This window comes from Musa acuminata, chromosome BXJ2-9 (genome assembly GCF_036884655.1).
Source record: "Musa acuminata AAA Group cultivar baxijiao chromosome BXJ2-9, Cavendish_Baxijiao_AAA, whole genome shotgun sequence".
Taxonomy (NCBI): Eukaryota; Viridiplantae; Streptophyta; class Magnoliopsida; order Zingiberales; family Musaceae; genus Musa; species Musa acuminata.
Genome location: NC_088346.1, coordinates 33,203,537 through 33,218,203, shown reverse-complemented (window position 1 = coordinate 33,218,203; position 14,667 = coordinate 33,203,537). Strand labels below are relative to the sequence as shown.

The following is a 14,667-nucleotide window of genomic DNA, read 5'->3' as shown; positions in this document are numbered from 1 at the left end:
AATCGGATTTATGAGAAGTCCTCACCAAAATCCAACCACCTTTATAAAAGGCCTCATCTTATATGTTTGACACCAAAGCAAATGCAACTTTTGTTGCAAACTTAGACACAAAACGCATTATTGTCCATTCAAGAAAATTAGTCCGAACATATTAATTTGGGTTCCTAAAGGAACCATGATAAATTCTATGCAACATGATAAAAAATATAGATCTATTTTCGAGGCACCCAAAAGCAAATGGGTACCTAAAGATCATCCTTTCTTGTAAAGACATAAAACATCATAAGCTGGGAGCAAGAAATAATATCCTGCTCTTTGGATTCTCGATATTCATGACCCGAGATCCAAAAAGAACTCGCGATGCTCTCTAGCCTAAATGATAGAAGAGGATTAGAAAATTAAAATTACAAATGCGATATAGATACAATCCTATTTGATCCCTCAGAATTGGAAACCCATGATTCTTACTTCACATATCCTCTGGATTTTCAAACCCATTGATGTCATCTGTTCGTTACTTTCGAATCCAACTATATCATGAACTTACTAAGTTTGTCATGAACTTACAAGGCTTACCAACTTGAACGATCTGTCACAAACATGTGCACGACATTTAGAGTATGCACGTCACAAGATCTATCTTGATCATGCAAAATTTCTTATCTTACAATGAAAATTCTTACGTAATTACGTAAGTAAAGTTGATTGCTCTAAATAAAAGTTCTTCTTAAGTCAAAAAGATTCAAATCAGATCACACTGCAGTTAGAACAAGTGCTCACCGCCTGCAGGCGGTGGCACCGCCCCAGTTGGAGGTAGCACCTCCAGCTGTCACGTGTTGCAAGCGGTTGCACGGCCCCAGCAACCGCCCGCAATTCTGCCTCTTTTTAACCTGAGCTAGGGCCGGCGATGGAACCGACCCCAACTCACTCCCTTCCCCTCTTTACTCTTCCAAAGCTTCGCCACCTCCATTTCACCCCTCATAGCATCCCAAATACTCCTCATTTTGAAGCAAAAGATCAACAATCTCTCCTTCTATTGAAGATCTCACTAAGTAGTTATGGGGTCTAGAAGATCCTCAAGCGACAAAGGGAAGAGGAGATTAGTAGAAGATTTTGATCTTATCCTTTTCGATTCAAAATATCATGCTGAAAAGTTTTCCTCTTTCAAACTTAGGAGTGTCAATAAGGGAAAACATGTAGATTTAAATGAACTAAGAGACTTAGAGACAATCCAATGGTTTGCAAACTTAGATCTACTCCCTATTTTACAAATTAGTGAACCCATCTATCCAAGACTTGTTAGACTGTTTTACAACAATATACAAGTAGACGAAGAAGAAAGAATATCTACCTGTCTCTTAGGACAACACATCTCTATTACGGATAAATTCATTTGCGACATGATAGGCATTCCCCTAAAAAATAGAGGACTTTATTTTATAGGATCATGGGATGATGAAACTGTTGGGACAACATATGTTGAAGCCTTAGGAACAATTTTCGTCAATCCCAACTTAGCATTTGTTCCTAAAAGTTGTGAACATCTACTACCACTAAACACTAAGGTACTTCATCATATCCTAACTAGCATCATTCTCTCTAAACAATACCATCATGATGAAGTAAGCCAAATAGAATTAGGAAATATGTATTGGATCATGAAAGGACATGACATCTGTCTTGGTTATCTTATCCAGCAAAACATGTTAGAATTATCTAAGAAAGACATGATGCTTCCATATGATGGTATAATCACTAGAATACTGAAAGCCTATGATATTCCAATACCACCGGAAGAAGAAGTAATAAAAGTAGATAGGTTTAGCATAATAAATAAAAATCTACTTCACCGATTAAGATGTGTTTATAGAAACGGTAACTGGGTTAGAATGCCTAGAAGAACCGATCCCCCCCAACCTGAACTAGAACCGGAAACACTAGTCTTTAGGGGTACTCAATCTCCTCTGATCTTTCCTTTTGAGGAAATACATTAATTTGAGCAAGCTACTGCATCATCTGTCAAAGATATTGGGATTCGGATGGACCGATTTGAACAAAGACAAGAACGGCTTGAACATCGACAAGATCAAATCCTATCTGAGCTATAGCAAATTCATCGACAATTTAACTCTTTATTTAGGCACTTTAATTTTTCACCTCCTGAATGAGCTTGTATGTGAACACAATCACCTATTGTTATTGTAAACTCTTTATGTTACTCACCATGATGCCCTTTGCCTTGATCCTTGATATGGTTACCTGATGTATTTATTTGTGAGCATATGCAGAGTTACAAACATCTCTCATTGTTTAATCTCGTTATTCATTGTCGGATTTTACATTGAAACTAAATATTTTTATAACTACTTTGAAAACCTTGTGCCTTGGTTTCCATGATAAATATGATTTGAGAAAATGATATACCAATGCAGTTGATGAGTCATGACATTGTCATGATATTATTATTGCCATAACACTAAACATCAACTAGCTGATATTTTTATAAAATCTCTAAGTAAAGAACAATTTGATTTCATAAGAAAAGAATTAGGAATGTTGATGTGTCCAAATACATAAACTTGTTGAAATTATTTTTCAGACTTTATTGATTGATTGATCAATTTCACTTAATTGCTATGATGATTTTACACAATTACATGTTAGAAATTATGTGTATAAATATAAAAATTTCCATGATGATAAGCATGTTTTGTCTTCATGATCATATTTGAAAATCAATAGCATAGTCTCGTCCGAATGTAGGAAAGTCTTAATTTCATTTTCGGATTCTCTTAAAAATCAGAGTTTCTCGATACATTATCCTCTTCCGAACTTAATAAAGTATATGTCATAATGAGTTTAATTCTCATCATTGTTGACATATGAAATACATCTCTCATACACCTATGTGAAGAATACTCTTTAAAGAAATAGATTTAATAAAATGATTCCTGATTATATGAATGATAGTGTTTTTACTAACAAGGATTCGTTTCTAATACATATCTTGATCCTTGTGAAAATAAAGCAAGATTTAATCTCTCATCAATTTTAACTTCATTTAAAGTAAACTCACAAATAAACAGTGGAGATACGGAGTAAAAACAAAATTGATATCTCCATGTCATGTTTGCATAATTGACTCATTATTGAAAATGACATGAACCTAGTAAAGGCATCACACTTATGCTCAAAATTCGCTTATATTGTTCTCCTAGTATCACAATTACCATGCTTTTTATTGATGACAAAGGGGGAGAAATATATGAGTATTAATGCCATGCTTGCATCACCAAGAGATATATGAATTGATGCTATAATTGCTATAATTTGCATTATGCCTTGTTTGTATCATGTCAAGATATCAAACAAAAAATCTTACTTCGCAGTTTTACATGTTGATATCTTACAATATAATGAATTGCTACTATAACCATCATTCAAACTTGTAATGTAAAATTTAAAAATTAATGTCAAGCCTTGACATTATCTTCAGAGAGATACATCATGATGGGAATCATGATGGGAGTATTGATAAGTTTAAATGATTTTAACTTATCATTATGTCTCTTGAATTCAAAGGTTTTGAATTCAAGAATGACTTATCTCAAGTATGGCATATAGATAGGGGGAGTTAAGGTTAACTCCATTATCAATTGATTGTCATCATCAAAAAGAGGAAGATTATTGAATCTCGGATTTTGATGATGAAGTCAATTATCATTTGTTATCTAATCTATATATTGAGATAAGTGTGCAGGATTAACTACGATGAAAGTAAGATATGCAGTAGGAGTTGCGCCGGAGTCAAGACAATGATCATGTTGGGAGTTCGAGAGTTCGACGGAAGTTTGGACAATCGTCGGTAGGTTCTGCGGGAACAAATCCGAGAAGTCCATGAGCTTGCCAAAGAAGCTCGTCGGAACTCGCCAAGTGGATCGTCGCAAGTCCAGGAGTTTGCCGGAAGTCCGTAGGAGCATCACTGAGGGTTCATCGGATGATCGACGGAAGTTCGCCGGAAGCTCGCCGGAAGAAGCGATTGACACACCGGAGCAAGTTGTAGTAAATATCTTAAGAAATATCGTAGTTAGCACAATGATTAAGTTGGAAATGGGAGGTGATCCCATTAATTTAATCTTGGGGCAATTGGGCCCCTAAAAAACCCATATTGGGCCGAATGGATCAACCCATTCGGACCCTGATTTCTGCCAAGCGGTTGAACCACCCCAACCAGGCGGTGGCACCGCCTAGGCTCAGTCTCCGAGCGAGATTGGGCGGTGCAACCACCCTTGACAGGAGGTGGCATCGCTTGAGCTCGGTCTTCGAGCTCTGGCAAGAGGTGCAACCGCCTCAATCAAGCGGTGGCACCGCTTGAGCTCGGTCTTCGAGCTCTGCCAGGAGGTGCAATCGCCTCAGTCAGGCGGTGGCACCGCCTGAGCTCGGTCTTCGAGCTCTGGCAGGAGGTGCAACCGCCCCTAACAGGAGGTGGCACCGCCCAGAGGCTCAGTCTTTGAGCTCTGCCAGGTGGTGCAACCACCTCAGTCAAGCGGTGCTACCGCCTCAGTCAGGCGGTGCAACCACCAGATCCTGGAATTCCAGGAATTGACAGTTTTGAGCTCGGAATTCAAACTGGGTTGGGGCCTATAAATGCCCCACCCTTTCAACACTGAAAGGGCACTCAAAACACACCGAAATCCTGATCTTATTCTGTGATTTTTAGAGCTGAAAATTGTTGTAAAGGCCAAAAGTTCTTCTCCTTCTTTTCTTCCAAGTTCTGATCTTTAAAGAGAGGAGAGAAAATTCTATAAGAGTTGTCTCCTAAGTCCGTCAAAAGGAGTGAAACTGTAAAAGGGTGGTTGGCCTTCGCCTATTGAAGGAAGGCCTCTAGTGGACGTCGGTGACCTCGTCGGTAGAGGAAGCCAAAAGTGGATGTAGGTCAAGATTGACCAAACCACTCTAAATCTCAATTTGCATTTACTTTGAGCATATTATCTTTACTGCAAACCTCCTCAAAAGCTTACTGCTTTCTGCGTATACACGATTGGGTTTCAAGCTTTGAACTTTCCGAATCGGCGTTTAGACGTAAATTAGTTTTATCGTACGATCATCATATTTCAGTTTGCGTTTACGTTTTGATTTCTATCATAACTGCAAACTACCTTTATATCCTTGCTTTAACTGCATCTCGCTTAATCAAGTGATTTACGAATCAGCATTTAGACGTAAATCAGATTTTTCGTATGAATATCATATTTCAGTTTGCGCCTACTATCTGATTTGAACCATAACTGCAAACTGCATTTATATCTTTGCTGCATCTCGCTTAATCAAAAGTTAAAGTGATGACAAACTCTACCTAGCAAGGCATCGTACACAGCTTCTCCCACGTTGATGACAAACTCAGGGGCTTTTGGATGTCACTCACCACCTCCAAGGTGCATGCTACCATGGCACTGCCCGCCTCAGCGAATAGCACCTGCACTGATCCCGATAAGTACCACCATACCTTGTAAGTCACCTCCCCTACAAAGCATGACATCATGAAGACAGAGAGCTAGCGGAAGGAGCGGTTGAGCTAGCCCATGTATGTTGAATCTCGGATTTTGATGATGAAGTCAATTGTCATTTGTTTTCTAATGTATGTGTTGAGATAAGTGTGCAGGATTAACTACGATGAAAGTAAGACATGCAGTAGGAGTTGCGCCGGAGTCATGACAATGATCACGTTGGGAGTTCGAGAGCTCGACGGAAGTTCGGACAGTCATCGGAGGTTCTGCGGGAACAAATCTGAGAAGTCCAGAAGCTTACCAAAGGAGCTCGTCGGAACTTGCCAAGTGGATCGTCGCAGTTCAGGAGTATGCCGGAAGTCCGCAGGAGCATCACCGAGGGTTCATCGGATGATCGACGGAAGTTCGCCGGAAGAAGCGAGTGGCGCACCGAAGCAAGCTGCAGAATATGTCTTAGGAAATAATCGTAGTTAGCACTTTGATTAAGTTAGAAATGGGAGGTGATCCCATTAGCTTAATCCTGGGGCAATTGGGCCCCTGAAAAAACTCAAATTGGGTCGAATGGTTCAGCCCATTCTGACCCAGGTTGCTGTGGGAGGTGCAACCGCCCAAGCAGGGAGGTAGCACCGCCCAGGCTATGTCTCCCAGCGAGACTGGGAGGTGCAACCGCTCCAGCCAAGAGGTGGCACCGCCCCGGGCTCAGTCTCCGAGCGAGACTGGGCGGTGCAACCTCCTCTGTCAGGAGGTAGCACCGCCAGAGCTCAAGTTTCGAGCTCTGCCAGGCGGTGCAACCTCTCCAGTCAGGCGGTGCAACCGCCTGAGCTCGGTCTTTGAGCTTTGGCAGAGAGGTGCAACCGCCCCTGACAGAGGTGGCACCGCCCAGAGGCTTAGTCTTCGAGCTCTGCCAGGCGGTGCAACCGCTCCAGTCAGGAGGTGCAACCGCCTGATCCCGGAATTTCGAGATTTGATTGTTTTGAGCTCCAAATTTGAACTGGGTTGGGGCCTATAAATACCCCACCCATTCAGCACTGAAGAGATACAGACCTACACCGAATTCTTGATCTTTTCTGTGATTCTAAGAGCTCAAATTTGTGTAAAGTCCAAAAGTTCTCCTCTTTATGTTCTTCAAGTCTTGAGTTGTAAAGAGAGGAGAGAAAGGTTCTGTAAGGGTTGTCTCCTGAGCCCGTCAAAAGGAGTGAAACTGTAAAAGGGCAGTTGGCCTTCGCCTATTGAAGGAAGGCCTCTAGTTGACGTCGGTGACCTCGTCGGTGGAGGAAGCCAAAAGTGGAGTAGGTCAAGACTGACCGAACCACTCTAAATCTCTGGTTTGCTTTTATTTCGAGCACTTTATCATTACTGCAAACCTCCTACATAGCTACTGCTCTCTGCGCTTTTACAAACAAGTTTCTAAGTTCTGATCTTTCTGAATATGCATTCAGACGTAAATCGGTGTTTTCGTACGATCTTTACATTGCAGTTTACATTTACGTTTTGATTCTATTTATAACTGCAAACTGTCTTCTGTGCTTTTACGAAAGAGTTTCTTTGCAGTTTACGTTTACGTTTTGATTCCATTTATAACTGCAAACTGCCTTCTGCGCTTTTACGAATGAGTGTCTGAGTTCAGATCTTTCCGAATCTGAGCTTAGACGCAAACTACGCTTAGACGCAATCTGAGCTTAGACACAAACTGCGCTTAGATGCAAACTACGCTTAGACACAATCTGAGCTTAGATGCAAACTGCGCTTAGATGCAAACTGCGCTTAGACACAATCTGCATTTAGACGTAAACCGCGCTTAGACGCAAACTGCGTAAACTGTGCTTAGACGCAAATTGTGTTTAGACGTAAACTGCACTTAATCATAAGTAATCTTAGAATCGGCTTTTGCATCAAAATAGTTTTTATCGAACGAACGCAGCTTTCGTTTTTAATCGCTGAAAGATTTCCGCTGCACTAATTCACCCCCCCCCCCCCCCCCTCTTAGTGCTCTCGATCCTAACAATGTAACCCTTCCGCACTCGCTCACTCTCCTCAACCAGCTTGTCGAGGAAGAGGAAGTGATGGAGGCCATAACGACGGATAATGGCGGAGAGGCAGAGGTAGGAGAGGCTGGAGGCAAAGGTGAGGAAGAGATGGACCACCACGTCGTATGCGCGACGAGTGGGGATGCATAAAAGGATGAAGTGGGAGGCGATAGGGATGAAGACACCCTAGAGGAGGAAGAGGGACCAGGAGACCACTACGTTCCTAGCATCGGACTAGTCAATGCACATTCACTTGAGATTGGATCGGAAGCTTCTGAGCTCATCATCAGCGCGGGAGAGGCTACGTTCGTACGATGCCCTACTAGGTAGCAGCAGCTCAGTGCTGCTATTGATGGTCGCTTCCACGATAACGCCTCCTCCGACCATTGATGGAGGTCTTAGTTTTTTTTTAACTTAAACTATATATGTCATTATTGTTAGGACAGAAATGACACTAAGGGGGGTGAATTAGTGCTATCGGAAAACTTCGATGATTTAGAAAATCTTGTTTGATGAAACTCATATCGGAAAGATGTTTAACTTGAAAATGTTCGTAAGCGTAGTAAGTAAATCAGTTTGTAATGAAATAAAAAGCAAAACAGGAATTACAAATCGATTTATAGTGGTTCGGACGTCGTGATCTATGTCCACTCCTGATTTCTCCTCTGTCGAGGCAACCGGCTTTCACTATCGATCTTCTTTTAACAGGAAAAAATCAACTACCCTCTTACAACCCTTTTTTCATTTTCACAGGTTTAGGAGATAACCTTTACAAGTCACTCACTACTCTCTTAAACTGAAATCAACACTTAGAGCTAGATGAGGGGAATTCTCACAAGATTACAATAGTATTTTCCCCTATTTTTATTCTTAGTTCATGTGTTAATCGAGCAAGGATGAGTGGGATATTTATAGGCCCCAAATGGATTCAAATTTTGAGCCAAAATGATCTCATCTTGTGTCTTCGGGGTATTGACGGTACCACCGCCAGTACTGGATGATACCACCACCTGACACAATTTGGGAGACTATATATGGGTGGTACCACCACCCAATCTGGCGGTGCCATCGCTTGGCCCTTTTATGTGTGATCAAATGGATCTTCCACTTAGCCCAAAACAGCACCAACTCAAGCTCAATTGGCCCCTAATTGAGTTGTCATTGTTTCACTCCAAAACCGACTCAATTAGACCTAAACTAACTCGATCTACATATATGATTACAAGTATAAATCCTTTGTTGTCCGGCATGTCATTGGTTCATCCGGCACTTCGTCCTCTCCTTCGGTGTATTGCTCAATCGACATGTTGACTTCTGATCCTTCGACATGATGCCCGAACTCATGGCACGAAGTCCTTCTAGCACGTCGACCATTCCCTCGGCCTGATGTCCAATCTTCTAATATGTTCCACTCCGGCCTAATGTTTGATTCTTCCTACTTTAATCAAATTGTCTTTCCTTGATCGAGGTTAGTCCTACATCACTCAAACGCACATTAAATCTTATCTTCATCAATTGATTTCATCATCAAAATCCGTTCAACAATTATATTAATGGTTTCTTGTGAGTTAGCATACCACGTAAGCAAACTCTAATGTCTATTAACTCAAACTTGATGTGAGGGACATATATACTATATTTTTAAAAATATATTGATTATTTTATACACGAGTAAACCATAAGGGCTTAAGAGGTCCATGATCAAGACCACAAGAGTTAAAATGGACCTTAATCCTAAATTATATGTGTCATTATATTAATGATTTATTATTGAGTCAACATACCACATAAGTATACTTTAATATTTATTAACTTAAACTTGACAAAAGGAGCCTATATGTTATGTTTTTTAAAATATAAAAAATATTTTAGATAAATAAATCATAAAAGCTTTAAGAGGTTCATAGCTAAAACTAGGTTAAAATGAACCTTACTCCAATAATTTATTGATAGTTTAATTTTTTTAGATTAATATAGCAAAGGCAAAATTGATGGATGAAAATTTTGAATCGATAAAAAATGATGAGCAATTTATGGTATTATCATATTCACTATACTATTATCATATTATTATATCTTTATGTACTGTTATTATATTATTTATTGATGTAATTGTTATTGTCGAGAGCTTGTTAAATAGATAGAGGGGATCCCGAGAGCAAAAACGGTCTCTTCCCACGCTAACTTATCTATAAACAAAATTGGTCCTGAAGCAATTTGGAAAAATAAAATAAAGCAGAAAACTGAAATCAGCATGTCAAAGGTTAACTTTGCTGCCGTTGTTGATTCTATAAGAGAGGATACATTCCACAAGTTCCTAGTTCTGAATTTTAGGAGCGTGAGAAGCTTAGAGAATGACTCGTTATACTTTTCAAGCATTGCCTATTCTAGATTCATCATACATATGCATGCATTATGACATTTAAAGGAGAAAACAGCTGTTTCACAACATAAAGCAGTACATTAAATTTATGAGAGAACTCATTAAAGCAGTACAAGATTCTAATTGGAAGGAGAACTCATGCACTATGCCACTATGTATGGAGATTGTCAAAAGTCTCTCAATAAATCTGCATTACAGCCATTGAAGTGCTTAAAGGACAACAGCAGATGAACAAATCCTCTTCAGTTCTAGAGCAATAATCAACAAACCTAAAACAACAAGAGAAGAAGGTACTAACTGCTCTTCATTTTAGCATGCCATTTCTCGATACTGGTGAACCAACTCCACTGGTAGCACAGGGCCACAAACCGCAAAAAACCAACACCAAGAATCTCAACAAATGCCATGAAGTATGATCTTTGAGGAGATAGTCCAACTGTTGCTACATGTAATAGATATCCCTCGAAGTTGCAAGCAACAACAAATTGTCCAGACTTGATTCCATTTAAGGTTTTCTTAGCAACATCATCAGCCTTCATACCACCTTGAGACCCTGCTATTACATTTGTTATCTCAGGTCTTCTCTTGTGCTCTGCAATCAGTAAGCCCAACTTATTCGGTTGCCCAGAAAATGTATGTTAATACTGTAGAGCAGTAGTGTGATGAACAGCAAGTTCAAAAAATAATAATTATTTAAGAATAAAACAAGGAAAAGAGAGAGAGAGAGAGAGAGAGAGAGAGAGAGAGAGAGGAAAAGACAATAATAGTGACGAATATTACAAAAAAGAATAACTCACTCATTCTAGTTCAAGGAGAAACTCTTGGAGATGAAGGCCCCACAGGTGGACAATGGAATAACACCATCAAAAACTTAAACATACACCACTTACATACACATAATATAGGAACTATTCATTCATTTATTTATCTAGCAAACTAATAAAATTTATTTAAATGATGCATACAATTAAATGGACCTACATCATAGTGGTGTGTTAAAATTGTAGAGCAATAAATGAAACAAACTCAACTTTAAAATGGTGTCAAAATTGTAGCGTCACAAAAGGACACAAACTCAACCTCAAAATGGTACACTAAAATAACAAAGGAGACAAACACAACTTCAATGGCCCAAGAATTAGTCTAGGAAGCATTATGGGGACCATAATGACCAGGCTTCCTAGCTTCAAGCATGCATCAATTTTCTTGAAGCTAAGGAGGCCATTTCCAGTCTAAATGAGGTTGAGGGTGTGCAGTTGATCTGTTTGCATAATCATTTTCAAGCCATCCTTAGACATCTTAATTGATGGGCATTTGCTAAGACTAAATGGATTTCTGATAGGGATCATAATACCCGTTACTATCATAATATCGTTGCTTCCCATAGAAGGCAGAATCATATTTTGTCCATTAGGATTAATGATTCTATGATTATTCAACCGAAGGAGATTATGGGCAAATTTGTACAATTATATTTTTGATATGTCGAATCAAGCCCCCACTATTCTATCTACCAATCTTTGCTGGCCCTTCTCTTTGGGGAGATTATAATTGCCTAGTTAAACCCTTTTAGCGTAGTGAGCTTTGGGATGTGATGAGGTCTATGGGCTATGGCAAAAGCTCTAGCCCAGATGACTTCACGATAGAGTTTATAGGGGTTGTTAGGATATAATTTCTGATTCCATGTGATCTCTTTGAATCACTTAAAACATCTATCCTGAATAGTTTTTGGGTCCTTCATTACATTTATTCTAAAGTGTCCCAATCCTAGTACTAATCAGGATAACATACCTAGCTTTTTATGCATGTTATATACACTATGTTTTGGCCTGACTCCTTACTAATAGATTTAAGCCTTTTTTGGCTAATTTGATTGCCATGGAACAGTCTGCCTTTCTTCTTAGTAGAAGCATTCAGGATAACATTTTAGTGGCCCAGAAGGTTACTCATATAAGTCTAGAGGTACAAATCCCTTTATCATCATTAAAGTCAACTTAGAGAAGACATGACATATTGTTTTGAGATGCTATCTCTAAGGCTCTTCATGCGTTCAATTTCCTTAAAGCTTTCATTCCTTAGATTCATGTCTGTGTCTCTTCTCCTGAGTATATTTGATTGATTAACGAAAAATCATCCAGATTCTTTAGAGGTGTTAGGGGTATTAGGCAAGGTGATCCTTTGTCCCCCTACTTTTATATCATCATGGCTCAATTGTTTATATACCTTCTTCCTAAGGCTACTAGGGAGGGAAAGCTTCCTCCATTTTCTTTTAAGAATAGATATAAGCTTTACCCCTGTGATGTATGTGGATGACATATTTCTTTGTTTTATGGCTACTAAAAGATCTTGTAGGATGATCGTTGAAATCTTTCAGACTTATGAGTGTCTTACTAACCAAAGAATGAATCTTAGGAAATCTGAAATTTTCTTCTCGGTTGATATTAATAGGCAAACTAAAACCTTGATCTGTGATATTTTTTGGTATTAAAAAGGGATAGTTCCGTTTTAAATATCTTGGAACCATGAATTCTTGTTGCATGCTTGCATTTGCTTTTGATTTTCATGTGTAGTCTATCCAATAGAAACATAGTCCTTGGTAGACCAATTACTTATCTCAAGCCGACTGTGTAACGCTGATTAAATCTATTCTTGTGTCATCCCCTATACATTTGCTTGTGGTTTCTTAGATACCCATAATGGTGCTTAACCATCTCAAAAGAATTTCTAAGAATTTTTTTATGGCAGAAGGGCCACAATGTTAGAGGATTGCATCTTGTTACTTGGAGCAAAGTCGTGCCCCCAAATGTTAGGGTGGCTTCGGTGTGCAGAATCTTGAGTTCACCTCTACTGCTCTTCAGTCCAAAAGAATTTTTAACTTTCTCATGCTGACGGAATTTGGCTTGATGTTGTACGTGCAAAATTTGAGTTAGTTTCTCCCTTGTAGGTCACTTCTACAGCTAATGCCAGTTGGTCTTGGAGGCTTTTTTTTAAGGCTATGCACCGGTTGAAGTCCAGTTTCTCCTTTGTTCTTGGTGACAGTCTTCCTATGTATGTTTTTCATTATACCTCAATTTTTTATATGCCTTTAGCCTTTAAACCAATTTTTATTAACATGGATCTTGTTCATGAGTCTTCCACGCTCTTGGGTTTGATTATTGTTCATAAATGGGACTTGTGTAAATTGAATGATTTCTTTGGACCTTTGTTTGCTGATTTTGTTTCCAAGATTGATTTGCCAGGTTTTCCCAATCTTAATGGGCAACCATCAACTGAAGCTGCCTATGTCTTACTCGTCTCCGAGTATGCTTATGACCATTCATAATCTTTTGATTGGACTCATTTGTGGCATATTATTCCTTGTCTTGCTTGTTTTTGCTGGAAGATGCTTCATCATGCGTTGCCTACTTCTCAATATATAGCTATTTTTATCTTGTGGATGCTAAACCTTGCCTGTTGTGTGGTGCTCGACTGGATGAGTTGTCTCATCTTTCCTTTGACTATCCATTTAGTCGGTCTGCTTTTGAAATCTTCCCATGTAAATTGGATATATCATTCAGATTTCTTGGCCGGTAGCATACTGGTGATTGGCTTAAGAAAGGAATTGACTCGGATAAAAACAAGCTAGTTTGTCCTTATATAGGCTATTATAGCATATGCTTTCTGATTGATTTGGAAGGTACGTAATAATGTTTTGTTTAGTGGTGAGAAAGCAACTCCTTGCTCTATTTTTTTGTAAGGTGATCGCTTACATGGCTGTTGATCCTTTCCAGACTCGTTCCAAGGGCACTTCTATTCCCCCAATTCGGATCCTTGTGATCCGGCAAATATGAAGTGAGGGGTAAGCCTAATGTTTAGGAAGTTTCGGTTATTTTAATTGAAATAATGATGGTTATTGTTACTGGTCATGCCCTGCAAATCAATCACTTAAGTGATGACACGTGTGACATGATACGTTATCTTTTTTATTATTATTATTATGGTAATTTTTCACTTTATATTGTTTGTTGTATAAATATATTGTGATATCCATGGATCTGTGCAATAGGAATCGGATCGTGATGAGATCATAATAATGAGACCAATTCACCTTTAAACACAAATCCTAAATAATCCTGGTCATAGGTTACTCGAGAGGGACATCAAAATAACCGGACAGATTGTTATGCTATATACCCATCCATATGATGAAGGCGGCTAGTCTCATAGCTGCCCATGCGGGGACACTAGGGAAACAATGCAGGTGCTCATTTGAGAATGAGTTCACTGATCTACTCACGGAATACTGTATGGTTGATGCTACCATACTATCATATAGTGATTCTGTAGTCTCAGTAGTGTATCTGGTCATTAGACTTGAGACATCAAGGATATCCTATATGAGCACTCCACTCTATGATGCCGCACTTATAGATTTGGAAGTTTCAGATCTAGTACAACCGGCCATTAAGAATAACAACTAACCTTACGAGGGCTATTGAGTGTCGATAGAGGATCATCTACTCTCGGTATCATGAGATGAATATCCTGTGTGTTCTTGCTCATATAAATCATTGGCCAAGGTCGTTCGGATTGAGAGAGAAAGAATTCTCCAAGAGAATCCAATTAGAGCAAGACTAGAGGAGAAACCGTATGGGCTGCCTGACAGCACCATGTCTGGTATATGGTTTCTAAGATATTAGATGGATGAGGGACTATAGGTATACGGTAACTAAGGACAGATAGTTTCAATGGATTGGATTCTCTTGTATCG

General features: G+C 39.2%; 1 protein-coding gene across 1 annotated transcript in view; it reads right to left on the bottom strand.

Moving 5' to 3' along the window:
• Window positions 1–9,975: 9,975 nt before the first annotated feature.
• The window catches only part of LOC103973642 (3-dehydrosphinganine reductase TSC10A), a 59,098-nt gene continuing 54,406 nt past the window's right edge, over window positions 9,976–14,667 (bottom strand). Inside the window, exon 3 of the mRNA XM_009388272.3 lies at window positions 9,976–10,509. Within this exon, the coding sequence (XP_009386547.3) occupies window positions 10,211–10,509 (299 nt within the window). The 3' untranslated portion in view covers window positions 9,976–10,210. The remainder of the gene's footprint in view (window positions 10,510–14,667) is intronic.